Here is a 26,454-nt window from a genome sequence, read left to right on the forward strand (position 1 = left end):
CTTGAAATGGATGGTAATATTGCATTTGCCTTCCTTATCACCAACTCAACCAGCAAACTAACCTTTAGGGAACCTTGCACGAAATTTGTACCTCTGATTTTTGAATTTTCTCCCATTTAGAAAATAGTCAATGCCTTTATTCCTTCTACCAAAGTGCATGACCATGCACTTACTGTACATACAAGTGCATGAGCATTCCTAAGCTATATTCCATCTACCCCTTCTTTGCCCACTCTCCCAACCTGTCCAAGTCCTTCTGTAGAATCCTCAACACTACCTACCCCTCCATCTACCTTCATATCATCTGCAAACCTGGCTACAAAGCCATTAACTCTGTAAACCAAATCATTGACATATAACGTGAAAAGAAGCAGCCCCAATACCAGCCCCTGCGGAACACCAATTGTCACTCACAGTCAATCAGAAAAGGCTCCCTTTATTCCCACTCTTTACCTCCTACCAATTAACCAATACTCTATCCATGCTAGTAACTTCCCTGTAATTCCAAGGGTGCTTATCTTGTTAAACAGCCTCATGTGCAGCACCTTGTCAGAGGGTTTCTGAAAATCCAAGTACAGGTAGCCCCCATTTTTTGAACGTTCGCTTTATGACAGCTCGCTGTTACGAAAGACCTACATTAGTACCTGATTTCGCCAACCAAAATGGATTTTTGCTTTTATGAAAGAAAGACACCTGCTTTATACGTGTGTTTACTCCGAGAAAGACTACCATGACCATGAAGCCTTGTGCGGGCAGTTGTGTGCGCATGCGTGTACGTGCCAATTTATTTTCTCCAGATGGATTCTGGCTTGCTGTCTTCCCGATTTTGATAAGTGAAACTACACTGTACATACAATATTTCTACTTTATATAGGCTGTGTATTTATCTTATCATTCCTGCTTTTACTATATGTTCATGTTATTTTAGGTTTTATATGCTATTTGGTATGATTTGATAGGTTATTTTTTGGGTCTGGGAACGCTCAAAAATTTTTCCCATATAAATTAATGGTAATTACTTCTTCGCTTTATGACATTTCGGCTTAAGAAAGGTTTCATAGGAACGCTCTGCCTTCGGATGGCGGGGGAAACCTGTACACAATATCCATTGACTCTCCTTTGTCCATCTTACCTGTTATTTCCTCTCAAAGAATTCCAACAGATTTGTCAGGCAAGATTTCCTCTTACTTTAATTCTTCTAAACTCCAGTGAGTACAGGCCCAGAGCCACCAAATGGTCCTCATACATTAAACCGTTCATTCCCAGAATAATTGTTTTGTGATTCTCCTTACTTCATCATGTGCCTCCAAATACCCTGAAACCTCACCCTTAATAATGGACTCCAACACCTTCCCAACCTCTGAAGTCAGCTTATAATTTCCTTTCTTCTGCCTCCCTCCCTTCTTAAAGAGTGGAGTGACATTTGCAGTTTTCCAGTCCTCTGGAACCACTTCAACATCTAGTGATTCTTGAAAGATCAGTACTAATGCCTCCACAATCTCTTCAGCTATCTATTTCAGAATCCTGAGATGTAGTCCATCTGGTCGAGGTGACTTGTCTACCTTCAGACCTTTCAGCTTCCCAAGCAGCTTCTCCTTAATAATAGCAACTACACTCACCTGACCCTGACACTCTTGAGTTTCTAACATATTGCTAGTGCCTTCCACAGTGCAGACTGACACAAAATATTTATTAAGTTCGTTGGCTATTTCCTTGTCCCCCATTACTACCTCTCCAGCATCATTTTCCAGAGGCCCAATATCAGAATCAGAATCAGAATCAGGTTTATTATCACAGGCATGTGGCGTGAAATTCATTAACTTAGCAGCAGCATTTCAATGCAACACATAATCTAGCACAGAAAAAAAATAATAAATGAAATTAAAAATAATAATAATAAATGAAATAAAAAATAATAATAAACAAGTAAATCAATTACGTATATTGAATAGATTAAAAAACATGCAAAAACAGAAATACTGAATATTTTTAAAAAAGTGAAGTAGTGTCCAAAGCTTTAATGTCCATTTAGGAATCAGAGGGGAAGAAGCTGTTCCTGTATCGCTGAGTGTGCGTCTTCAGGCTTCTGTACCTCCTACCTGATGGTGACAGTGAGAAAAGGGCGTGCCCTGGGTGCTAGAGGCCCTTAATAATGGACGCTGCCTTTCTGAGACACTGCTCCCTGAAGGTGTCCTGGATACTTTGTAGGCTAGTGCCCATGGTGGAGTTGACTAGATTTACGGTTTCTTTCAGTCCTGTACAGTACCCCCTCCATACCAGACAGTGATGTAGCCTGTCAGAATGTTCTCCACGGTACATCTATAGAAGTTTTTGAGTGTATTTGTTAACATACCAAATCTCTTCAGACTCCTAATAAAGTATAGCCACTGCCTTCTTTATAACTACATCTCGATGTTGGGACCAGGTTAGATCCTCAGAGATCTTGACACCCAGGAACTTGAAACTTCTCACTCTCTCCACTTCTGATCCCTCTATGAGGATTGGTATGTGTTCCTTCGTCTTACCCTTCCTGAAGTCCACAATCAGCTCTTTCATCTTACTGATGTTGAGTGCCAGGTTGTTGCTGCGGCACCACTCCACTAGTTGGCATATCTCACTCCTGTACGCCCTCTCGTCACCACCTGAGATTCTACCATCAATGGTTGTATCGTCAGCAAATTTATAGATGGTATTTGAGCTATGCCTAGCCACACAGTCATGTGTATATAGAGAGTAGAGCAGTGGGCTAAGCACACACCCCTGGCTGTACTCTCAACTCTCACCTCTTTTTTACATTTTATACATCTGAAAAAAAACTTTTTGTATCCTCTTTGATATTTTTGGCTAACTTACCTTCATATTTCATCTTTTCTCTCCTTATGGCTGTTTAGTTGCCTTCTGTTGGCTTATGAAAGCTTCCCAATCCTCTAACTTCCCTACTAGTTTCTGCTATATTATATGTCCTCTCCTTCGCTTTTATGCTGTCTTACACTTCCTTTGTCACTCTCAGTTGCCTCATTCTGCCTTTAGAATACTTCTTCATCTTTGGGATGTATTGATCCTGCGCCTTCTGAATTGCTCCCAGAAACTGTAGCCATCGCTTTTCTGCCATCATCTCTGCTAGTGTCCCCTTCCAAACAACTTTGACCAGCTTATCTCTCAAGCCTCTGTAATTCCCTTTACTCCATTGTAATATTGATGCATCTGACTTTTATCTTCTCCTTCTTAAACTACAGGGTGAATTATATCATATTATGATCAATGTCTCCTAAGGGTTCCTTCACCTAAAGCTCCCTAATGAAATAGGTTCATTACACAACACCCAATCCAGAATTACCCTTCCCCTAGTGGGCTCTACCACAAACTCCTCTAAAAAGCCATCTCATAGGCAATCTACCAATTCTGTCTCTTGGGATCCAGCAACAACCTAATTTTTCCAGTCTACCTGCATGTTGAAATCCCTCCTGACTATCGTATCATTGCCCTTATTACGTGCCTTTTTTAATCTCCCATTGTAACTTATATCCCACATCCTGGCTACTCTTTGGAGGCCTGTAAGTAACTTCCATCAGGGTTTTCTTACCCTTAAGTTTCTTAACTCTACCCACAAGGATTCTGCATCTTCCACTCTTATGTCACCTCTTTCTAAGGATTTTATTTCAGTCTTAACCAACGGAGCCACGCCACCCCCTCTGTCTACCTGCCTGTCATTCCATTACAGTGTGTATTTTTGGATGTTAAACTTCCAACTATGATATTCTTTCAGCCACATCTCAGTGACGTTCACACATCATACCTGCCAACCTCTAACTGCATTCAAATACCATATTCTGTGTGCATTCAAGTACGGTGCCTTTAGTCCTGACTCATCTCCCTTTTCAATTTTACCGCTATGTTATACTTCATCTTATCCCACTAACTGCCCTATCATAGAGTTATTGAGTCATAGAGTCATAGAAAAGTACAACACAGAAATAGGCCTTTCAGCCCATCTAGTCCATGCCAAAACCATTTAATCTGCCTACTCCCATTGACCGGCACCGGGACCATAGTCCTCTATACTCCTACCATCCACATACCCATCCAAACTTCTCTTAAACATTGAAATCGAGCTCACACACACCACTTGTGCTGGCAGCTCATTCCACACTCTCATGAACCTGTGAGTGAAGAAGTTTCCCCCCATGTTCCCTTTAAACTTTTCACCTTTCACCCTTAGCCTATGACCTCTAATTATAGTCCCACCTAACCTCAGTGGAAAAAGCCTATATTTATACCCCTCTATCAAATCTCCTCTCAATCTTCTATGTTCCAAGGAATACAGTCCTAACCCATTCAATTTTTCCTTATAACTCAGGTCCCCCAGTTCCGCCAACGTCCTGTAAATTTTCTCTGTGCTCTTTCAACCTTGTTTACATCCTTCCTGTAGGTTGGTGACCAAACCCGTAGACAATACTCCAAATTAAGCCTCACCAACATCTCATACAGCTTCATCTACTTGACTTTCCTGATGGTCTAGCTGCACACTGCTTCTGCCCATCCTCAGCCCTATCACTCTGGTTCCTAACCCCCTGCCAACTTTGTTTAAACCTTCCCCGACAAACCTGCCTGCAAGGATATTGGTTCCCCTTGGGTTCGGGTGTAACCCATCCTCTTTGCACAGGTCATACAATCCCTGGAAGAGATCCCAATGATCCAGAAGTCTGGAACCCTGCCCCTCACTCTCTCAGCCACCATCATAGAGATTATTACCTAGGATTATTCCTGTTCTTCAGCTTCTTCCCTAACTCCCGATAGTCACTGCACAGGACCTCTTCCCTTTTCGATCTATGTCATTGGTGTCAATGTGCACCATGACCTCTGGCTGCTCACCCTCCTTCTTAAGAATCTTCCACAGCCGCTCTGAGACATCCTGGACCCTGGAACCTGGAAGGCAACACACCATGCTGGCATCACTTTCATGGTCACAGAATCTCCTTAACTATTGATTCTCCTATCGCTTTCACTCTGCCTGACTTTACCCTTCCCTGCGGAGCTGCAGAGCTGGCCACTGCGCCACTGGCCTGGCTGCCGCTACTGTGCCCAGATGGATCGTTCCCCACCCCCCACCCCCCAGCAGTATCTAAAGGGGTATACTTGTTGCTGAGGGGAATGATCACAGGGGAGTCCTCCACTGACTGGTCATTCCCCTTACCTGTCCTGCTGGTCACCCACCTATCTGAAGCCTGCATTCTGGGTGTGACCATTTTAGTAAAAGACTCATCTATGTAATTTTCAGTCTCCCAGATGGTTCCAAGTGCATCCAGTTCCAGTTCCAGTTCCTTGACCTTGTCAATCAGGAGCTGAAGATGGGTGCACTTCCTACAGAGGTAATTATCAGGGAGACTGTTAGGTACCCCAAAATCCCACATCTCACAGGAAAAGTATTCCACTGCCTGCACTTGTTATGCCTCTAACGCTTCAAACTTAACTTCCAGCCTGTGCCTGTTCTTGCGTAAGCCTGTCGAGCCAAAGTCTGACCACTCTAATGCTGGTCCAATCACACAATGACTGCTCTGCTTAAATCCCACTTCTTTTTATTGGCCTTTGCTAATTAACCACAGTTAGCATTAACCCAAGCAATCTCCTGCTCCACAGACAAGTCCCAACAGACCCCACTCGCTTTTTAAAACTGGCGTGTAAAGTCCATAAGGAACTGTCTCCAACTCACTCTGCAAACTCCCACTCCACTGACAAGTCCCAACAGGCCCAGCTCGCTTTTTAAAACTGGCATGTAAAGTCCATAAGCAACTGTCTCCAACATAGAATACTAGTTTACTTGTGATTGGGGTTCTTGCCACCCTAACGCTTACATCAATGAGCACACTGGTGCCTTAGCCTGGTTGGTGGGGGACATCATGAAGATCCCACCTGTCATACTTGCATCATATGATCTGCTTGATTATCTCCAGAAATCTAGAGTACACCACTGAATATTATGTCTGTACTGACTCTGATGTCAATCTAAATATGTCCCATCTGCCTGCTTTGGCCCATATCTCTCTATTTCTTGCTTTTTCACACATCTCTCTAAAAGCCTTTTAGATGTTGCTATCAGATCTGCTTCTGATATCTCCTCAGACAGCATGTTCCCGGCACCCGCCAGTCTCTGTGTTACAATATCTTGTCTCACAAATCTCCTTTGAACTCCCCACCTCTCACTTTAAACCTATGTCTCTGGAATTTGATATTTCCTCCCTGGGAGAAAGACTCTCATTGACTACTCTAACTATGCCACTCAGAATCTTACACACTTATCTCATTATATAGATTCCCATGTTTAGATAAAAATTAGTTATACCAGCAACTGTACTGTACCACTGACCCTTTTAGTAAGAATAATCAGAGGGGCACAGATAGAATCTGTATTTTCTGACAAGTAATCTTTATTGTCTCAACTAAAAAGCACGTGGGTTCATGAACTAACTACCTATGTGCACACCCACTAGGATTTCCTGACCCTCCGTAAACAGTAAATGAAGAGAAAAGGTATTATCCCGGAAAGGATTCTACTTTGGCCAAGTGCTCCTCGTGGACCCACTCCTATCTCCATGTGTCCGCAATGGTTGATCTTTGGAGAGTAACCATTCCTTTGCATTTGAAGCTCCTAACTCTTATAATGTTCCTCATCAGTTCAAATGATGCATCTCCATCTCAATGGCTCAAGGTCACCTGAATTACCTGGGCCATCCTCTCATTGGCTCTGGTCCAGGGCTACAACCAGCATTGTTCTATGGTCTCTGCCCTTAGCCTCATGCCTTTGTTCTTTTCAACTCTAGCCAGTTCAAGCCAGTCAAACCAGATGACCCAGACACTGAGCTTCCTCCTGTAAGCCTGCCACTTTACATAATACAGAGCTACCTGTTTGAGAATGGTCTCAGGTTTAGCAGGTCATTAGCTGAAACTCCTTGTGTCCACATTCAATTCATCAAAGAGTTCAAAAAATGGGTGGCTGCAAGGATAGTCTCACAAAATGGCCACCTCATTTCCTGGTCACTGATTTTCATTCTTCCTGGCCAACACCATAGTAGAATGAACATTCCATATTTTAGGTTTCTGCTCTATTTCTTTATCGTTATAATAAGGAAACTAGTGCACAGATGATATTACAGGTAACAAAAGCATAGCCTTTACATTTCGCAAACACAAGGAAATCTGCAGATGCTAGAAATCCAAGCAACACACACAAAATGCTGGTGGAACGCAGCAAGCCAGGCAGCATCTATAGGAAGAAGTACAGTCGACTGTATTTTGTGTGTGTTGCCTTTACATTTCACCTCTTTCTGCATTACAGATGTTTTGTTGTTGCTAACAAACTGTCTCTGGTTTCAGTACAACACCATCCTGAGTGAAATGGACAATATATACTCCACAGCTAAGGTGTGCCCACCTGGTGAGTTGGATCTCAACAAATGTTGGAATCTCGAGCCAGGTAAGTAAGATGGGGGGATCTGTAACTTAAGAGGTCACAATGCAGCAGAGGGAACAGCATTATTCAGTCCTTCCAAGCCAAGAAGCACTATAACCAGGGCAACGGAGACCAAATGTAGAACCCACTCCACACACTTTTTGTAGCGAGGCCATTGCTATTGGCATTGGTTTATTGTTGTCACATATATCAAAAAGCTTTGTATGGATGCCATTCAGACAGTTAATTCCATATGTAAGTAAAGCAAGGTAGCACAAAAGAAAAATAATAACATGGATTGTGGGATACAGGCTGAGTCTTCCGAGGCCACTGGCTCACCTTCCTCCTCTTGGGATGCCATGCTTAACACGGAGGCTGTTAGAAAATTGGCCACAAGCCTCCCTAAACCTTCAATGCCAAGAAGCAGAAAATTTCAGTGAAAACTAGTAGCTGTCACGTCTCTTGATATCAGCTATGAGATAATTTGGGGCACTTGAGAAGCCAGCTCTCCATTATTCTTTTGATGAGGGACACTGAGTGGAGACTGTAGGAGGAAGCAAAGGTTTTATTTCACACCCAGGGTTTGCATCATCCCTAGTAGTTCAGAGGAGATTTGGCTGCTCGGAAAGAACATAGAAAAGAAATATATTCAAAGCGTGAAGCTATTTTGACTATTTCACTGCTCACTGGCTCTGCTCCTCTAATGGTGGTCATCTGCTCTCTCCACCAATTCCGTCATTACAGTTATGTTTATCCCCTCCGATCTAAGATTTTAGCCCCAAGCCTCTTCTCAGCTTTCTGAAACTTCACCACTTTAATCCCTTTCCCCAGGCACTGTCTCAGGCTCACTCACCCTCACTCCATTTCTCATCACCAGAACCAGAATCAGGTTCAATGTCTCTGACATAAGTCATGAAATTTGTTGTTTTGTAGCAGCAGTACAGTACAGACGTAACAAATTACTACAGATTACAATAAAAGTAAATAATTAAATAGTGCAAAAGGAGGAATAGCAAGCAGTGTATACATGATTCAAAACTATGATGGCAGAGTGGAAGAAGGAGCTGTTCCTAAAATGTGGAGTGTGGTTCTGGTAGTAGTGAGACGAGGGCCCGCCCTTGATAGTGAGGATTCCTAGTGATGGATGTTGCCCTCCTGAGGCACTGCCATTTGAAGATATCTTTGATGAATGGAGAGGCTTGCACCTGTGCTGGAGTTGACTGAATCGACGGCCCTCTGCAGCCTCTTACGTTGGAACCTCCATGCAGGACAGTGATGGAGCCAGTCAGAATGCTCTCAGAGTACATCTACAGAAATTTGCTAGATTCTTTGATGACATACCAAATCTCCTCAATCTCCTAATGAAGTATAGCCACTGTAGTTCCTTCATCACAATTGCATAAATGAAGCCTAGGATGGATCCTCTGAGATGTTGGTGCCAAGGAACCCTTTTTACCATTGACCCTTCAATGAGGATTTGCGTGTTTTCTCTTGACTTCCCCTTCCTGAAGCCCACAATCAGTTCCTTGGCCTTACTGATCTAGCTAATCTATTTCACTCCTGTACACCTCCTTGTCATCATCTGAGATTCTGCCAACAACAGTGTCAAATTGTCAAATTTATAGATGGTGTTTGCACAGTGCCTAGCCACACTGTCAAGAGTGTAGAGAGTAGAGCGATGGAAGGTAAGCACACATCCTTGAGATGTTGATTGTCAGTGAGGAGAAAATGGTATTTCAGATCTGCACAGACTGTGATCTCTCAATGAGGAAGTCAAAGATCCAGTTGCAGAGAGAGGTACAGAGGCCCAGGTTTTTGAAGCTTGTTGATTATTACTGAGGGAATGATAGTGTTGAACACTGAGCTGTAATTGTTAAACAGCAGCCTGAATTGCTGATATTCAGGTGGTCGAAAGCCAGTGGAGAGCCAGTAAGATTGCGTCCACTGTAGACCTGTTTTGGTGAAAGGCAAATTGCAGCGGGTGCAGGTCCTTGCTCAGGCAGGAATAAATTCAGGCCATCATCAGCATCTCAAAACATTCCTCCTTATTAAGTGTTTTAAACCGCAAAGAAAATTACATAAATTGATGTAGTTGCAAATGACCTGATAACAAAGTCTACTGCATGATTAATACTGGGAATGGAAAGGGTCGTCCTCCGAGTATGGAATTCAGGTACATCATTAAAGCAAATTTCAGTGAGTTCAGCATCTACCCCTGTCGTAATTGAACAAGACAGAGAACATGGAGATGTTCTCTTTCCATCTCCCATCCTGTGCACATTCCCAGAGTACCTAATGGGACAGCTCGGAGGGTGCTTTATCTTGTATCTAACCAGCCATTGGAATGATAATGGGACAATGTAGAGACATTTTATTCTTTGCCTGTCCTGTATTATATCTGCCATATATGAGTGTTTGCTTCTACATGAACAGAGCTTTATTATCTTTAAGACATAGTGATTCCTGTATTAGCAGATGTTTCATTATACACTGCAAGCATTGTTCACATTGAGGTGCCTGTCTCCAATGACCATCTTTCTTGATTATCTCTGGCTGATAATTGTAGTGCAGTCATTAACTTACTAAAGCAAAATAAAAACAAACTGCTGGAGGAACTCAGTGGGTCAAACCACAACTATGGACGCACAGGGATCATCAATATTATGTCCCTGCATCAGGGCTGAGAATGTGAAATTGAGATGGCCGGTATAAAGAGATGAGAGGGCAGCGTGAGGAAGACCTAGACAGCGATTGATCTAGTATGTCTACTTTTGGTCTAAGTTGCCCAAGTTATGGTGCTTACTGATTTAGAAATTACTGGACAAATATTTGGAAATCCATGGGGCTGAAGTTGAGAATGGTGATATTTCTACCAGCTCTATAGAATTTAAATACAGTGAAGTAAATAATTTAAATAACAGAACAAGTCTCAGTTGAGGTCGCCATGAAACAATTGATTGTCATAATTTATTATGTTCCAACTGGAAAGAATTCTGGCATCCATGTTCAGTCTGGACTTTACAGCAGCCCAAACGCACAGAAATGTGATTGATTACACTGGACAACAATTTTTTTCAAAAGTGTTGCTTACATGGTAATGATAGACTGCTTGAAGCTGAAAGCAAAAATAATTTCAGACTACTTGTAACGCATAGGAATTTCGAGAAACAAGAAATTAACTTCTAATGAATATAATGTGTTTACTTGCATAACAGTGCTGGTGCTTTGCAATAGTTTAACTGAGCTAAAACTGTTCTGTTGATGATTTTCATTTGTACTCAGTGTCTGAGGCTTCTTGTTTAAGTGTCCAACAATAATTAACCAGCATTGATGGATTCCAGTTGCCCTGATATGGTTTCTCCATGACCACAATGTTCTGGTGAATCCTTTCACTGTGCTCGTCACTGACAGTGCCAAGATTTGCAGGGAAGAATTCTAAATGTGAATGCAGAAAATGAATCTTTAGTGACATGTTGCACTTCATGGTTTTGTATGCTGGAAGCATGTTGTCAGCCAGCTGCATGTAGTTTGGTGTTCTGTAGATGCCAAGAAAATTTTCAACAACATCTTTGAATACTTTCCATGCAATTTATCTCCAGTCCCACTGGAAGGTCTTTGAATTGCCTGTCATTGGTGACTTGTTTGATTTGTGGACCAACAAAAATGACTTCCTTAATCTGGCATCAGTTACTCTGACCTGAAGTATGAATTGAAATAACAAATATAGGCCATTTTTTTAAAAAAATGGTGCGTGAGAGGGAACTTTCATGGTGATCTCCATGATCAGCAGTCCAAAATCCGGAAGATGCACCCGAAAGTGTTCAGGAAGCAGAATCTTTGTTGTCCAGTGTTATCAGCTGTTTTATGAAATGACTAAATGGATACATCAGAACACAATGAGATTACCTTCGGACAGATCCCCCAGCAGCAACGTAGGCATAGACAGATCTGTACATGGTAAACACACATCCAACTTGATCAACACTGCAAGACCCTCACAAACGTGGAATGTGGTTATATTGTGAGAAGTATCACACAGACTCGACAAAGAACATAGGATCAGAGAATTCACTAGTACCCAATAGTAAACATGAAAGGTGTCAGAGATATTCAGCAAGTCGGGCAGCATCAATGGAGAGGGAAAGTGATTTTAAGTTCTGATTTCAGTGAGCCACTCAGATCAGGCCTTCATCTGAACATAGACCAAAGATCTGAATTCGAGTGGTGAGGTGAGAGTTACTGCCCTTGACATTAAGGCAATAATAGACAGTGGGTGCAGGAGTAGGCCATTCGGCCCTTCTAGCCAGCACCGCCATTCACTGTGATCATGGCTGATCATACACAATCAGTACCCCATTCCTGCCCTCTCCCCATATCCCTTGACCCCGCTATCTATAAGAGCTCTATATTTAGGCAACGTTAGGTCAAGTGTGTCATCGGCATGCCTGATAAGCCTAAAGACTAAGGTAATCAGCAGACAGCACTCCAACGGATGGAGTTATTTCTCACACAGAAGGTGGTTATCGCTGATGGACATCAATCACCCAGCCCTAGGCATTTCTCAGAGCCATCTTCAGCAGCTTCACTGATGACCTTTGTCTCATCATACAGTCAGCTGGAAATGATTGCACAAAGTTCAATTCCATTCGCAAGACAATGATAAAGTTCAACCATGGACTGATATGTGATCAGGAGCATCTACATTGTGCAATGCCAGGCAAAGATCATCTTCAGCTTCAGAGAGTTTAACCACCCTCCTTCGAATTTCAATAGCATTACTTGTGCCAAGTCACCCACTGTCAACATGCTGGGGTTCCCATTGACCAGAAAGTCAACTGGACCAGCTACATAAATATAAACGTGTGATCCAAACATGTCAGAGGCTGTGTATCCTGCAATGAGTGACTCACCTCCTGACACTCCAATGCCATCTACAAGGCAGGACCCTAGAGGGTCATTGAATATTCTCTGCTTAAGGGAATATGTTCAGGTCCAACAACACCCAAGGAACTTTAAACAGGACAAAGCAACCATCTTCTCTGACTGGCAACAAATTCACTGCAGATATCTGGTAAAGTGTTGCTTGTCATTGTTTTGAAATCTTAAACTAGGTACAGAGAAGATGTCAGGGGTATTTTACACAGAGAGTGGTGAGTGCGTGGAATGGGCTGCCGGCGACAGTGGTGGAGGCGGATACGATAGGGTCTTTCAAGAGACTTTTATATAGGAACATGGAGCTTAGTAAAATAGAAGGCTATGGGTAACCCTGAGTAATTTCTAAAGTAACTACATGTTTGGCATAACATTGTGGGCTGAAGGGCCTGTATTATGCTGTAGGTTTTCCATGTTTCTATGTAAACTTCCTGACTGCTTCTACTCTCTCTGTCATGTTACAGAGCTGACGGATATAATGGCAACGTCCCGGAGTTACAAGAAGCTGCTCTATGCATGGGAAGGCTGGCACAACTCTGCAGGGAATCCACTGAGAGACTATTATACGACATTTGTTCAAATGAGCAACAAGGCCTCTAGAATGGATGGTGAGTAGATTAGTCCCCTCTACATGGGCAGATCTGGGCAGGTTCCACCGCCAACCCCCACAAAATTGTCAGTGTTAACGGTAACAGTACAAGACAATGTAGGGGAATAAGTCCTGCTCGTTTCCTTAATACAAGAGCTCTGTATCAGCTTTTCCAGCAAGTCCTCGATAATTGTGTCACCCTTTTAATTTGAAGGTGCAGACCTTCCTCAGGTCCTCTGCCACAGGAAAGGTGCAATGGGGCTAAGTTAGGGATGACCGCAGTCTGGTCTGAAGGGGGTGATTCGTGGAACTTGGTCCAGAAGCAGGGTGATAATTTATGCAGTTTATTCTGAAGTTGCCTGCCTCAGATGAGAGCTGTGATTTCCATTTAATGGCTGCAGGCTAGGTCTCTGAGTCCTTGGGAATACCAGATGGTTGGGCATTGTGGGAAGGGGCCAAGCCAACAGGAAAAAAATCCCAATCCCTAAGTCTCAGGAACAGGAAAATTAGAATTCCATTCCCATGATGCATCCCATTCACCCTCTCCTTGTGCAATAATCTCCCATCACTCTGCACCCCACTAATTCACATCCCAGTGTTACTCCTAACTATACATCATTCCTTTTTACTCCATGTATCCCAGCTCTAGCTCCTATCTCTTCCTACTACCTATTAATCATCCTTGTATGTCTCCCAGTTTTCATGCCAAATCCCCATCCAGCCATCCCATCATCCCTGTCTCCTGCCCAAACAACCGACTACAGTCATTCCACTCTGTCCTCTACCCAATCAAGACACCCTCCCATCCTCATTCCTAAAACCTCCACTCTATTTTCCAATCAAATCACCCAAACAATCCTAAGCCCAGCAAACCACACCTCAATGCTGACAGGATCTTTCTGGCCTCTTAACAATAAAGTCCATTGCAATTTATCCATCCACAATCACAAATAACCATTTCCTCAACCTTTCCCTACCCCTGTCCATCTTTGCTCCATTCCCAGCCACCAGATCTCCAACCAGCCTCACTACCTGACTTCACTTGCCCAACCTTTGACCTCCATGTCATTTCTCCATCTACCAATCAAATCAATTACAGCTTCCCCATGACCTTGGATGGCCTGGTTCTCTCAGCCAGGACACTCTCTTTGCTCTGACCATAGGCTCTTCTCCTTTAAATCCAATAGACAAAATGTTGGACAAATGGTCCAAACTGAGATAATCGTCCTGAATTCCATTCTTAAAGTTCTTCATCATTCTGTCCATTCTTCTTTAAGTTCTCTTCTGTTTTTGGGAGCAAACATTTGGTGGCCCACCCTAATATAGATTTCTTTGGCGCAATGGCAGTTTTTGTTTTTGTGTGATTACACTCCTGCGAAACTTCTTTGGACTTTTAAGCATGTTGCATTTCCTCTGTGAATGGAAGGTGCTATGAGTCTATAGTCTGTAGCACTGCAGCAATAGTTATCTGGCTTTGTTTACAGGTTTTAGCGACACTGGAGCTTACTGGAGATCCTGGTATGAGTCGCCAACATTCTCTAATGATCTTGAAGAGATCTACAATCAGCTCAAACCACTTTACCTTAATCTTCATGCTTTTGTGAGGAGGAAGTTATATCAGCAATATGGATCCAAATATATAAATCTGAAAGGACCCATCCCTGCACATCTATTCGGTAATTACTGTCTGCAAGGAAGACTCATTCTTTATATTTAAAACTGTTAAAATTAACTTGAGGTGGGCGTAGTTATTTGTTCTGGTTTTGTATTAGTTGCAAACTGATGACTGGTCCTTTAGTCACTTGGACAACCCAACCAGACAGTCCAACTCCCCAGGAATTACACTTAATATCCTAGACACCACTGCAAGTAGCCAGTGAGGAAGGCATCTGGCTCTAAGACTGAAGCTCCAATCCAGAGACCAGAGCACAAAGGTTCATCTGAGACTGAGCAGCTCTGAGGGTGTGATACACTGCCAGAGTTACCATTACTGTATTTAGATAAGGCAAGTGCAGATGGGTCGGAAAAATCACATAGCAAAATTTCACAGTAAGGCAGAGGATTTACCCTTGGCCTCCTGAGAATATTATTCCAAAATGCAATATCACCGACAGCTTTTACAGACATGATCAAATTATTGACTTAGGACAGAAATTTGATTTTCTATAGTACATCAGTGATAACACTTCAAAGGTATTTTGGGATATCCTGAGAATTATACAATAGGCACCATGTAAATACACACCTTTCTTTAAATCCCTCTACTTTGTCATACTTCTTCCTCTCTGATCCTCTGACTTGTTGCCTCTGCTTTTGGGGGTTAAATTGACCTTGCTTCTACACAGGAGCTTGGAGCCATTTTACCTCAGCGTAGGGTGCTATATAAATGCACGTCTTTGTTACTGCAGATAGAGTATTCAGACAGACAGACATACATACTTTATTGATCCTGAGGGAAATTGGGTTTCGTTACAGTCACACCAACCAAGGATAGTGTAGAAATATAGCAATATAAACCCATAAATAATTAAATAATAATAAGTAAATTATTCCAAGTGGAAATAAGTCCAGGACCAGCCTATTGGCTCAGGGTGTCTGACACTCTGAGGGAGAAGTTGTAAAGTTTGATGGCCACAGGCAGGACTGACTTCCTATGACGCTCAGTGTTGCATCTCGGTGGAATGAGTCTCTAGCTGAATGTACCCCTGTGCCTAACCAGTACATTATGGAGTGGATGGGAGACATTGTCCAAGATGGCATGCAACTTGGACAGCATCCTCTTTTCAGACACCACCGTCAGAGAGTCCAGTTCCACCCCCACAACTTCACTGGCCTTACGAATGAGTTTGTTGATTCTGTTGGTGTCTGCTACCCTCAGCCTGCTGCCCCAGCACACAACAGCAAACATGATAGCACTGGCCACCACAGACTCATAGAACATCCTCAGCATCGTCTGGCAGATGTTAAAGGACCTCAGTCTCCTCAGGAAGTAGAGACGTCTCTGACCCTTCTTGTAGACAGCCTCCATTCTTGATCATTCCATTCTTGATCTGAGATTTCTCCTCCATTTAGGTAATATGTGGGCCCAGCAATGGAACAACATCTACAACCTTATGATCCCATTCCCAAACAAAGCCAACATTGATGTTACTGATATGATGGTTAAGAAGGTGAGTTGATTGATTTGTCTTTTCCCACAGAGCACTGCACCAATTAACACCAGCTGTTCCGCAAAAAAACTTACTCAGACAAAAAGGAGAAAGTGTTCACTTTCAACAGAGATAATGAGGAACAGATGGTGATAAAACAGTTTGGGATCCTGACAAATTTTCCTACATAAGGGCACTAGGAAGATATGAGAAAGTGTTAAGACAGAAATTGATGAAGACCAGAACAGATTAGCCAGTAATATCCATCTTTTTTATCGAACATTCTATTTGTTCATTTGTAATACGCTATGAGTAATATTTCCCTGACATATATATATATATAGGCAGATATTGAAAGCTTCTATCTCTAATTAAACCATCAGTCAGTATGTGGCAGAACATAAAACCTATTTGTTAGTGATATCCTCATATCTTTAATTGACCTAAGGTATTGTATCTGTGTATTCATAAGGTATAAAGCTTCTCATTTCATCTCGATACATATGACAATAATAAATCAATACCAATGCTAACTAAACAGCTTGGTTAAAACATATATTTTTAAATTAATGAATTAGATACCTTATAATGTATCTAAGAACCGTAGTCACTGTGTAACTCCAGGCCAGGGTCTTCTAAAGAACCCTGAAAGGGAAAATTAGAGATATTAAAGATGGAAGTAGAGCTGTTTCCAAAGATGCAAGCAAAGGAGTCGCTGTTTAGCGCCATCTTAACTCCACCTTCTAACTTTTGATGGTGACTGTGCGGAATTCGTACCTCCAGATGCTCCATTTTCCTCCTACATCCCAGAGGCCTGCCGATAGATTAATCCACTGCTATGAATTACCCCTTAGTGCAGGTTAATGCCAAAAATGATCAAAGGTGAATTAATAGGCATGTATGTTCAAAGGTTCCAAGGTTCATTTTTATTATCAAAGTATGTCTACAGAGTACAACTCTGAGATTTGTCTTCTCGAGATATCCATAAAATACAGAATAATTGAAAGAAAGACACCAACAATTTACAACCCCCCCAACCCTTCCCTCGCACAAAAACTAACAGATGACACACATGGAGAAAGAACAAGAACATCAAACCACAAGCCTCAAGCCTGCCAATCAGCAACAAGAAAGAATGGGTGAGAACATGCCAAAAACCCAACATAAAACTGAAAGAGGCTAACCCATAAATCTCAGAATTATGACATCCCCGAGTGCATCAGGACCCACCAGCCCCTCTGAAGGCAGCATCTCAAAACAGCAGCCCCACTGAGAACCGCTCGCCCTCCTCTGCATTTGCCTTGATGTTTCACTCTTCCTCGACGTTATAATTGGAAAGAAATGTAGTTGATCGTGGCCCCTCATCTCATTCCAACTTCTCCTCATAGTAACTCGTGCTTGCATTTCTCGTTTGGAGTTCTCTCAGGGACATCAGACTGCTAGCTCACTCGATCGAACTATAGACTGTAAACCCTAGGCACCAACAGTTTCAAAATCAAAATTAAGATAAAAAGAATAAGTAGAAGATGTAGCAAAACTGAAGTATCTGGAAGATGTTGCCCAAAGAACCATTGTCCACTGGTGCCATCTTGGTGGGATAAAGGAAAATAAGGAGAGAGAGAATGGGAAATAGTGGGATTGTTACCCTAGGAGTCATCATGGACCTAATGTCACCATCTGAGTTATAATAAGACCATAAGATATATGTGCAGAATTTGGCCATTTGGCCCATCGCGTCTGCTCTGACATTTTGTCATTTCTCTCTCAGCCCCAATCTCCTGGCTTCTCCCCGTAACCCTTCATGCCTTGACCAATTAAAAACTTATCAACCTATAATAAGTAGGTATTATCACAATGTACTAAAGTGTGAGTTGATAAATTCACAAGGTAATCAAGGAATGGTGAAAGAGGAGCTAAAGAATTAGTAACTTTAAATAGCAACAAACGCAGTGGGGAATTGAAAGCCAATCAGCAAAGCAAGAGGCAACACTGAATTGTAATGCAATAGATCAGCAGGAATACTGATAGTTCAGGCAGTTAAAGGAATGCTGGGTACACAGGGAGCATGGAGAACATCGAGTAAATAATAATCAGCACAACAGCGGGAGCCAGAGGATAAATATTTCCTTAAGCTTTCTGTAGGTACAAACAGAAATAAATCAGTACAAAAACAGTGTGAATTTGAAAATTCAGTCTCATGAAATGGCGAGGTGCCAGAGATTTATTATATTCAAGAGGTGCCAGGAACAAGTGATTAATAATTCCACACAGGGAATATAGCAGCTCCTCTCTGCCCCACCACTCATTTTCACTGACATCATTTTAAATTGCTATGATTGTCAGTTTAAACAAAAAGACTACTTCATCCTACGATTCAGCTTGTGGTGGAAGATCACGGATCACAGGGCAGGACCAAAGGGAGGGGTTGTGAGGTTCCTGTTGGCTTGTTACTGTTCTGACTCACTGGTAATGTGTGATATTTTGCAGAACTGGAATGCCACCCATATGTTCAGAGTCTCTGAGAAATTCTTCACATCCTTGGGGCTAATCGAAATGCCACAGGAATTTTGGGATTACTCAATGCTTGAAAAACCTAATGACGGCAGGGAAGTTGTGTGCCATGCATCTGCCTGGGATTTCTATAACCGGAAGGACTTCAGGTCGGTACTCTGCTCAACAGACGCGAAGCCATTCATAAGCTATATGGATGGAATATGGGATTACTCGAAGAGTAATGACCATTTGCGTGCTATATGGTCCTGAGATACAATGCTAATGGATGTCAGGAGTGACTCAGTGATAGAACTCTAAGAGTGTGGAATCCAGGCCACACTGTTATGGTGGAGTGAACTTCACAAGAAGTATTGTATTGTCCTTAAATGAGACATTAAACCATATCTATATTTCCAGAGGCAAAAAAATCACATAGCACCATATGTGAAGGAGGGAAGTGATCTCTTACACAGCATCGTTGCTGATTGTCATCACTTAGCAACACCACCAAAACGTAACTCATGGCTATTTGTATATGGGAGCTCACTGTGGACGACTACACTGCCACCTTTCCTACATTACAACAGAAATTAGGCTTCCTTTAACTGCACAAGCCATTTTGGGAAATGTGAAAGTTGTGATAAGCTCTGTTATTTGTGAGTCTTTCTCTTACCCTTTGCTCTGTTCTGGGATTGATTGAGATCCGGGTGTAAGGTTCTGAATCCCACTGCAATATGAATGGTAATATCCCTTCTCCTCATTCTCCAGAATTAAGCAGTGCACGACAGTCACCATGGAGCAGCTGTTCACAGTTCACCATGAGATGGGACACATAGAGTACTACCTTCAGTATAAGGACCAACCAGTCACCTTCAGAAGTGGAGCCAACCCTGGCTTCCATGAAGCAATCGGAGATGTTTTGGCACTCTCAGTCTCTACACCCGATCATTTGCACAAGATTGGACTACTGGACAGTGTCACCAACGACAAGGGTAAGGAGGTTCACAGAGTCAGCTCAGAAACAAGCTCTTCGGCCCTGCTCACTCCGTGTGCTCCGGTTTCCTCCCACAGTCCAAACATGTACCAGGTAAGTTAATTGGTCATTGTAAATTGTCCCGTGATTAGGTTTGGGTTGCTGAGGCAGCGTGGCTCAAAGGACCCGACAGGCCTACTCCACACCATATTGTAAAATAAATAAGGTCACTCCTCAGTCTCCTACGCCCCAAGGAATAAAGTTCCAGTCTGCTCAACCTCTTTCAGACTAAATAGAGTCTTTCTTATGATAGGGTAACCAAAACTGTACACAATAGCCCAAATGTAGCTGCAATATAATGTCCAAACTAGTACAATTTGATCAAGAACCAAATGTTTGAAGGGAAGTTCTTGAACTTGGTGGTGTGGGACCTTCTGCAAGAATGTAGGTCTGCTGCCTTGCCGATGTTAATCCCATGCATAGTCTGCAGCTTACTTTGTAATGGGAGACAGAGGGTGATGATGAGGCTTTTGTAAATGAAAGTCTGAAACCAATGGTTTCCCACAAAGATTAGTTTCAGAGCCCACATCGTTTGTCATATCGATTTAGACATGAACAAAAGATGAGTAAGTTTGTGAGACAGGGACGGTGTTGGTAGCAAAGACTAAAGTTGCAGAATGATATTAATCAGCTGGTAAATTGGGTAGAGCTATAGCAGATGGAATTTAATCCCAAAAAGTACATGTTTGGGTGCCTAATAAGAGTAGGATATACAGTTGGCCCTCCTTATCCACGAGTTCCGCATCCGCGAATCAAGAAAACACAGAAGTGCTCTTCCAGCGCTTGTTGTTCGAGCATGTACAGACTTTTTTTCCTTGTCATTATTCCCTAAACAATGCAGTATAACAATTACTTTACATAGCATTTACATTGTATTAGGTATTATAACTAATCTAGAGATGACTTAGAGTATACAGGAGGATGTGCGTAGGTTATCGTGGATTGTGATCGGAAAAAATCAGAAGTTCTCTTACTAAGTAAGTCATAACAGGTACATCCGGAATTATTTAGCGTCAGTTAGTCAATCGTTTGTCTTAGGGATGGTTTACTCTGGAAAGACAGAAGCTGAGGGGAGATCTGATTTAAGTTCATAAAATTAGGAGAGGTAGACAGCCAGAATGTTTTTCCCAGGGTAGAAATGTCAAATACTACAGTGCATAGCTTTGAGGTGAAGGGGGAAAGAGTTGAAAGGAAAGCTGAAGGGCAAATTTTTTTATATAGAGAGCGATAGGTATTTGGAACAGGCTGCCAGAGTTAGTGGTGGAAACAGATATGACAACTTATAGACAAGCACATGGACATGTAGGGAATGGAGTGTTGTGCATTATGTACAGGCAGAAAGGATTTAGTCTAATATAGCTTAGTGTTTGGTGCAGTCATTGACCGAAGGGACTGTTCCTGCACTATACTGTCCTATGTTCTGTGTTATATCTCCCCCTGTGGTGGGGAGCCCAGTGCACTTAATAGCCATTTAGATGAGATAATTTAGGAGGAGTTAAGCCAGAAAATAAAAAATAATTAGCTTCAATTTTGTAAAATCCAATCTTTCAATTGCTTGACAGAGACTGACATTAATTACCTCCTGAAAATGGCCTTGGAAAAAATTGCCTTTCTCCCATTTGGATACCTGATCGATCAGTGGCGTTGGAAAGTGTTCAGTGGACAGATTTCCCCAGACAACTACAACTATGAATGGTGGTACCTGAGGTAAGAGAGAGTGTGGTCCATGATGAGAGATCAACATAAACTGGGACTAGCCTTGGGTTTGCATCAGGATTTAGTTTGTGTCTCCACTTGTGTCTTCCAGAACAAAGTACCAAGGCATCTGCCCCCCAGTTCAAAGGAAAGAAACAAACTTTGACCCTGGTGCCAAGTACCACATCCCTGCAAATACACCTTACATCAGGTAAATGTCCAAAGATTAGGTTTCACAGAGAGCTCCTTCAGTCATCTGCTTCACAGATACGTTGGAACGAAGGACAAATGTTTCTTTCTGCAACTCTTCTATTAACTGAAGGATCTGTTCAGTGCCCAAGCCAGCCGTCTAAAATCTATTACGAGAGGACTTGTCACTAGGATGAGAGAGAGAGTAAGTTGAAAGGAGATGTGTGGGGCAAGTTTTGTTACACAGAGACTGGCGGGTGCCTGGGTGATGGAAGCAAACACAGTACAGGCATTCAAAAGGCTATCAGATTGCACATAAATGTGAGGGAAATGGGAGCATGTGGACATTGTGTAGGTAGAACGGATTAGTTTAGTGGGACAGTTGATAACCAATTTGATTAGTTCAGCAAAATACTCTTGAGTAAATGCAAGATTTTAAAAGCAAGCGGGGCCTGTCAGGACTTTCTGCAGAGCTTGAAATCATTTGGGTTATTAGGCACTTGGCAATGGCCACTAAAAAGAAGTTATGTTTAAGTGGAGCAGCCATAATGTGAATGGGCCAATGTTAGAGTGGAGAGCTGTGGCTTTGGCTCAAGAGGCTTCAGCAAAAAAAGATGGAGACAGGGGTAAGCTTCTGATAAGTTTCTTTCTTTCTTATTGCACAGTTAGAGCAGTGGGAATGACAGTCAGGGCAGTAGAGGGCTCCTCTTGTGGGGTGTGGTAAGACAGGGGGACCTCCAATATCACTGATGACTATCATCCCTCCTCAGGAGGGAAGGTTTCAGATTTTTGTGCTCTCTGTCAGGGAAGGTGGGGCTTATACCTGACATCTGGCAACTAATGACATCTAATGGCCACAATGCTATTAGTTTCAAAGTAAATTTGCAAAAAGGTAGGCCCACAGGTTAAGATTCTAAATTGGAGTAAGGCCAGTTTTGATAGCATCAGAAATGATCTGGTAAATGTGGATTGGGACAGGCTGTTTTCTGGCAAAAGTGTACTTGGTAAGTGGGAGCCCTTCAAAAGTGAAATTTTGAGAGTTCAAAGCTTGTGTGTGCCTGTCACAATAAAGTGTAGAGAATCTTGGCTTTCAAGAGATATTGAAGCACTGGTAAAGAGAGAAAAGGAGGTGCATAGCAGGTACAGCTGGTAGGAACAAATGGGGTGCTTCTAGAGTATAAGAAATGCAAGAGAACACTAAAGAATGAAATCAGGAGTGCTAAAGGAAGGCATGAAGTTGCTGTAGTAGACAAATTGAAGGAGAATCCTAGGGGATTCTACACATATGTTGAGAGCAAAAGGACTGCAAGGGACAAAATTGGTCCTCTGGAAGATCAGAATGGTAATCCTTGTGTGGAGCCAAAACAGATGGTAGAGATCGTAAATAATTTTTAAAAATTATTTACTGTTGTAATTATCTCCTGTATTTACTCAGGAGACAGACACAGGACCTATAGAAGTGAGGCAAAGCAGCATCAATTTCATGGACCCTGTACAGATTACAGAGGAGGAGGTATCTGCTGTCTTAAGGCAAACTAGGGTGGATAAATTCCCAAGGCCTGACAAGGTATTCCCTTGGATCATAGAGGATGCAAGTGCAGAAATTGCAGGGGCCCTAGCAGAAGTATTTCAAACATCCTTAGCGACAGGTGAGGTACCAGAGGATTAGAGGCATGTTAACGTTGTTCCATTGTTTAAGGAAAGGTCTAAAACTGAACCAGGAGATTATAGGCCAGTGAGTTTGACATCATTTGTGGGAAGGTTACTGGAAGGTATTCCAAGGGACCGGATATATAAGTATTTGGATAGTTATGGACTGATTAAGGATAGTCAGCATGGCTTTGTGTGTGGTAGGTCATGCCTAACCAATCTTACAGAGAATTTTAAGGAAGTTACCAGGAAAATGGATGAAGGCAAGGCAGTGGATGTTGCCTACATGGACTTTACAAAAGCTTTTGACAAGGTACCACGGGGGAGGTTGGTCAAGAAGGTTCAGTTGCCCGGTATTCAAGATGAGGTAGTAAATTGAATTAAACATTGGCTTTGTGGGAGAAACCAGAGAGTCGTTGTAGATGGCTCTCTGTCTGACTGGAGGCCTGTGACTAGTGGTGTGCTGCAGGGAGTGGTGCTGGGCCCTTTGCTGTTTGCTATCTATATCAATGATCTGGATGATAATGTGGTAACTGGATCAGCAAATTTGTGGGTGACACCATGATTTAGGGTGTAGTGGACAGCGAGGAAGGCTATCGTGGCTTGCATCAGGTTGAAAAATGGGCTGAAAACTGGCAGATGGAATTTAATCCAGACAAGTGTGAAGTGCTGCACTTCAGTTGGGCCAACCAGGGTGGGACTTACACAGGGAATGACAGGGCACCGAGGAGTGCGGTAGAAAAAGGGATCAGGGAATACAGGGCCATAATTCATTGAAAGTGGCGTCACAGCTAGATAGGGTCATAAAGAAAGCTTTTGGCACCTTGGCCTAAATAAATCAATGTACTGAGTACAGGAGATAGGATGTTCTGTTGAAGTTGGTGAGGCCTAATTTGGAGTATTGTGTGCAGTTTTGGTCACCTACCTACAGGAAAGATGTGAACAAGGTTGAAATTCTAAGAATTCTTCTAAGAAAGTGTATGGAGAAAATTTGCAAACATGTTGCCAGGTCTGGAGGACCTGAGTTATAAGGAAAGACTGAATAAGTTAGGACTGTATTCCTTGGAACGTAGAAGACTGAGCTGAGAATTTCTAGAAGTACACAAAATTATGAGGAGTACAGATAGGGTAAATGCAAGCAGGCTTTCCCACTGAGGTTGGATGGGACTACAACCAGAGGTCATGGGGTAAGGGTAAAAGGTGAAAAGTTTAAAGGGAACATGAGGGGAAACTTCTTCAGAGTGTTGTGAGAGTGTGGAACGAGCTGCCAGCACAAGTGGTGCATGTGAGCTTGATTTCAATGTTTAAGCGAAGTTTGTATAAGTACATGGATGGTAGAAATATTGAGGGAAATGGTCCCAGTGCGATGGGAGTCGGCAGTTTAAATAGTTTTGGCATGGACTGGATGGGCCGAAGGGCCTGTTGCTATGCTGTATTTCTCTGTGACTCTATATAATCGGGACGGTTTGCACCTGAACTGGAGGGGGACCAATACCCTTATGGTAAGATTTGTTTGTGTTGCTCCGGTGGTGTAAACTAGAGTTTCAGTGGAATGGTTTGATCGCAACATTTATGAGAAGTTTGGGTAGGTACATCGACGGCAGGGGTATGGAGAGCTATGGTCCAGGTGTGGGTCAATGGGACTAGGCAAAATAACAGTTCATTGTGGACTAGATCGGCTGAAGGGCCTGTTCCATGCTGTAGTGCTCTATAACTCTATGCCTATTGTGAGTCCCTGTGCTGTACTGTTCTATATTCTATTTCCCTTTATCCAAAGTGACCCTGGACTCACAAACCACAAAAGGAGGCTATCATGTGTACAGTGCCCTACCCAGTTGAGAAATCTTCTCTACACACCTCTTTCTTCCTCATCACTGATCTACACCAGCACCCTGCATTCCACTTCAAAGCAACTTTATCCTCACGTTTTTAGATTCCACAGTTCCTTTTGTTGTGGAACATAGCCATAGAGCCTATCAAGTCTACATCAGCTCACAGAGTAATAACATCAGGCTCCTTCCTTTCCCAATTTTCCCTATAAACTGTTGTCTCCACATTCCCACCAACTCCTCCCAGATTTTGACACTGAACTATATACACAAAGGGCGATTTACCATGGACAATTAAACCCACCAACACTTCCGTCTTTGGGATATACATAAATATATGCTCAGTGGTCGCTTTATTAGGTACAGAAGTGGAACCCACTGTGGCCTTTTTCTGCTGTAGCCTGATCACTTCAAGGTTCGCTGTGCTGTGCATTCGGAGATGCTCTTCTGCACAGCACTGTTGTAATATGTAGTTACTTATGTTACCATCACCTTTCTGTCAGCTTCAACCAGCTTGGCCATTTTCCTTTGACCTCTCTCTTTAATGAGGCAATTTTGCCTGCAGAACTGCCACTCACTGAATGTTTTTTTTTTTGTTTTTGTACCATTATCTGTAAACTCTAGAGACTGTTGTGTGTGAAAAACCCAGGAGATCAGCAGTTTCTGAAATACTCAAGTCACCCCTTCTGGCACCAATAATTATTCCATAGTCAAACCCACTTAGATCAGATTTCTTCTCCATTCTGATGTTTGACCTGAACAACAACTGAACCTATTGACCATGTCTGCGTGTTTTTATGCATTGAGTTGCTGCCACATAATTGGCTGATTAGATATTTGCATCAATGAGCAGATGTGCAGGTATACCTAATAAAGTGGCCACTGAATGTATATAAAAGACTTGGATAAGAATGACTGTGGACTAATAAGTAAGTTTACAGACCACATAGAAGTTGGTGGAGTTGTAGAAAGTAAGGTTGGTTGCCTAAGGATACAGAGAGTAATAGATCCCAATTCAGGAATGGGTGGTTTTAGTTACAAAGAGGGAACGTACAGGCTAGGATTGTTCTCACCATCTTCTCAAGGGTAACTAAGGATGGGTAATAAATGCTGGCTTGTTAATGAATCAATAGCAAGGCTGAAGGGTGACATTATGGAGATTTGCAAAATTATCAGGGAGATAGATAAGGTAGGTAGTCACAGCTTTTTCCAAGGATAAAGGAATCTAAAACTAGACAATATGGGTGAAAGTGAAAGAAGAAATATTTAAAGAAGATCTGAAGGGTGTTTCTTTTCATACAGAGTATGGTGTGTATCTGGTACAAACTGTGAAATGAGGTGGAAGAGAAAGATACAATCAAAGTGTTTAAAAATCATTTGACCGGTACATGGGTTGGAAAGGAATAGAGGGACAGGGGCTAAATGAAGGAAAACGGGATTTACATAGA

The 26,454-nt window shown here is 42.4% G+C and overlaps 1 protein-coding gene across 2 annotated transcripts in view; it reads left to right on the forward strand.

The window, feature by feature from the left end:
- Positions 1-26,454, forward strand: part of ace (angiotensin I converting enzyme (peptidyl-dipeptidase A) 1) — a 141,928-nt gene that overhangs the window by 17,204 nt on the left and 98,270 nt on the right. For both annotated transcript variants that reach the window (XM_073070754.1, XM_073070753.1), the window contains exons 3-10: positions 7,372-7,471; positions 12,844-12,987; positions 14,453-14,644; positions 16,041-16,138; positions 18,605-18,777; positions 19,379-19,602; positions 21,206-21,350; positions 21,451-21,549. In XM_073070754.1, the coding sequence (XP_072926855.1) occupies positions 7,372-7,471; positions 12,844-12,987; positions 14,453-14,644; positions 16,041-16,138; positions 18,605-18,777; positions 19,379-19,602; positions 21,206-21,350; positions 21,451-21,549 (1,175 nt within the window). The remainder of the gene's footprint in view (positions 1-7,371; positions 7,472-12,843; positions 12,988-14,452; positions 14,645-16,040; positions 16,139-18,604; positions 18,778-19,378; positions 19,603-21,205; positions 21,351-21,450; positions 21,550-26,454) is intronic.

The sequence above is a fragment of the Hemitrygon akajei genome, chromosome 18, assembly GCF_048418815.1.
Source record: "Hemitrygon akajei chromosome 18, sHemAka1.3, whole genome shotgun sequence".
Lineage (NCBI taxonomy): Eukaryota > Metazoa > Chordata > Chondrichthyes > Myliobatiformes > Dasyatidae > Hemitrygon > Hemitrygon akajei.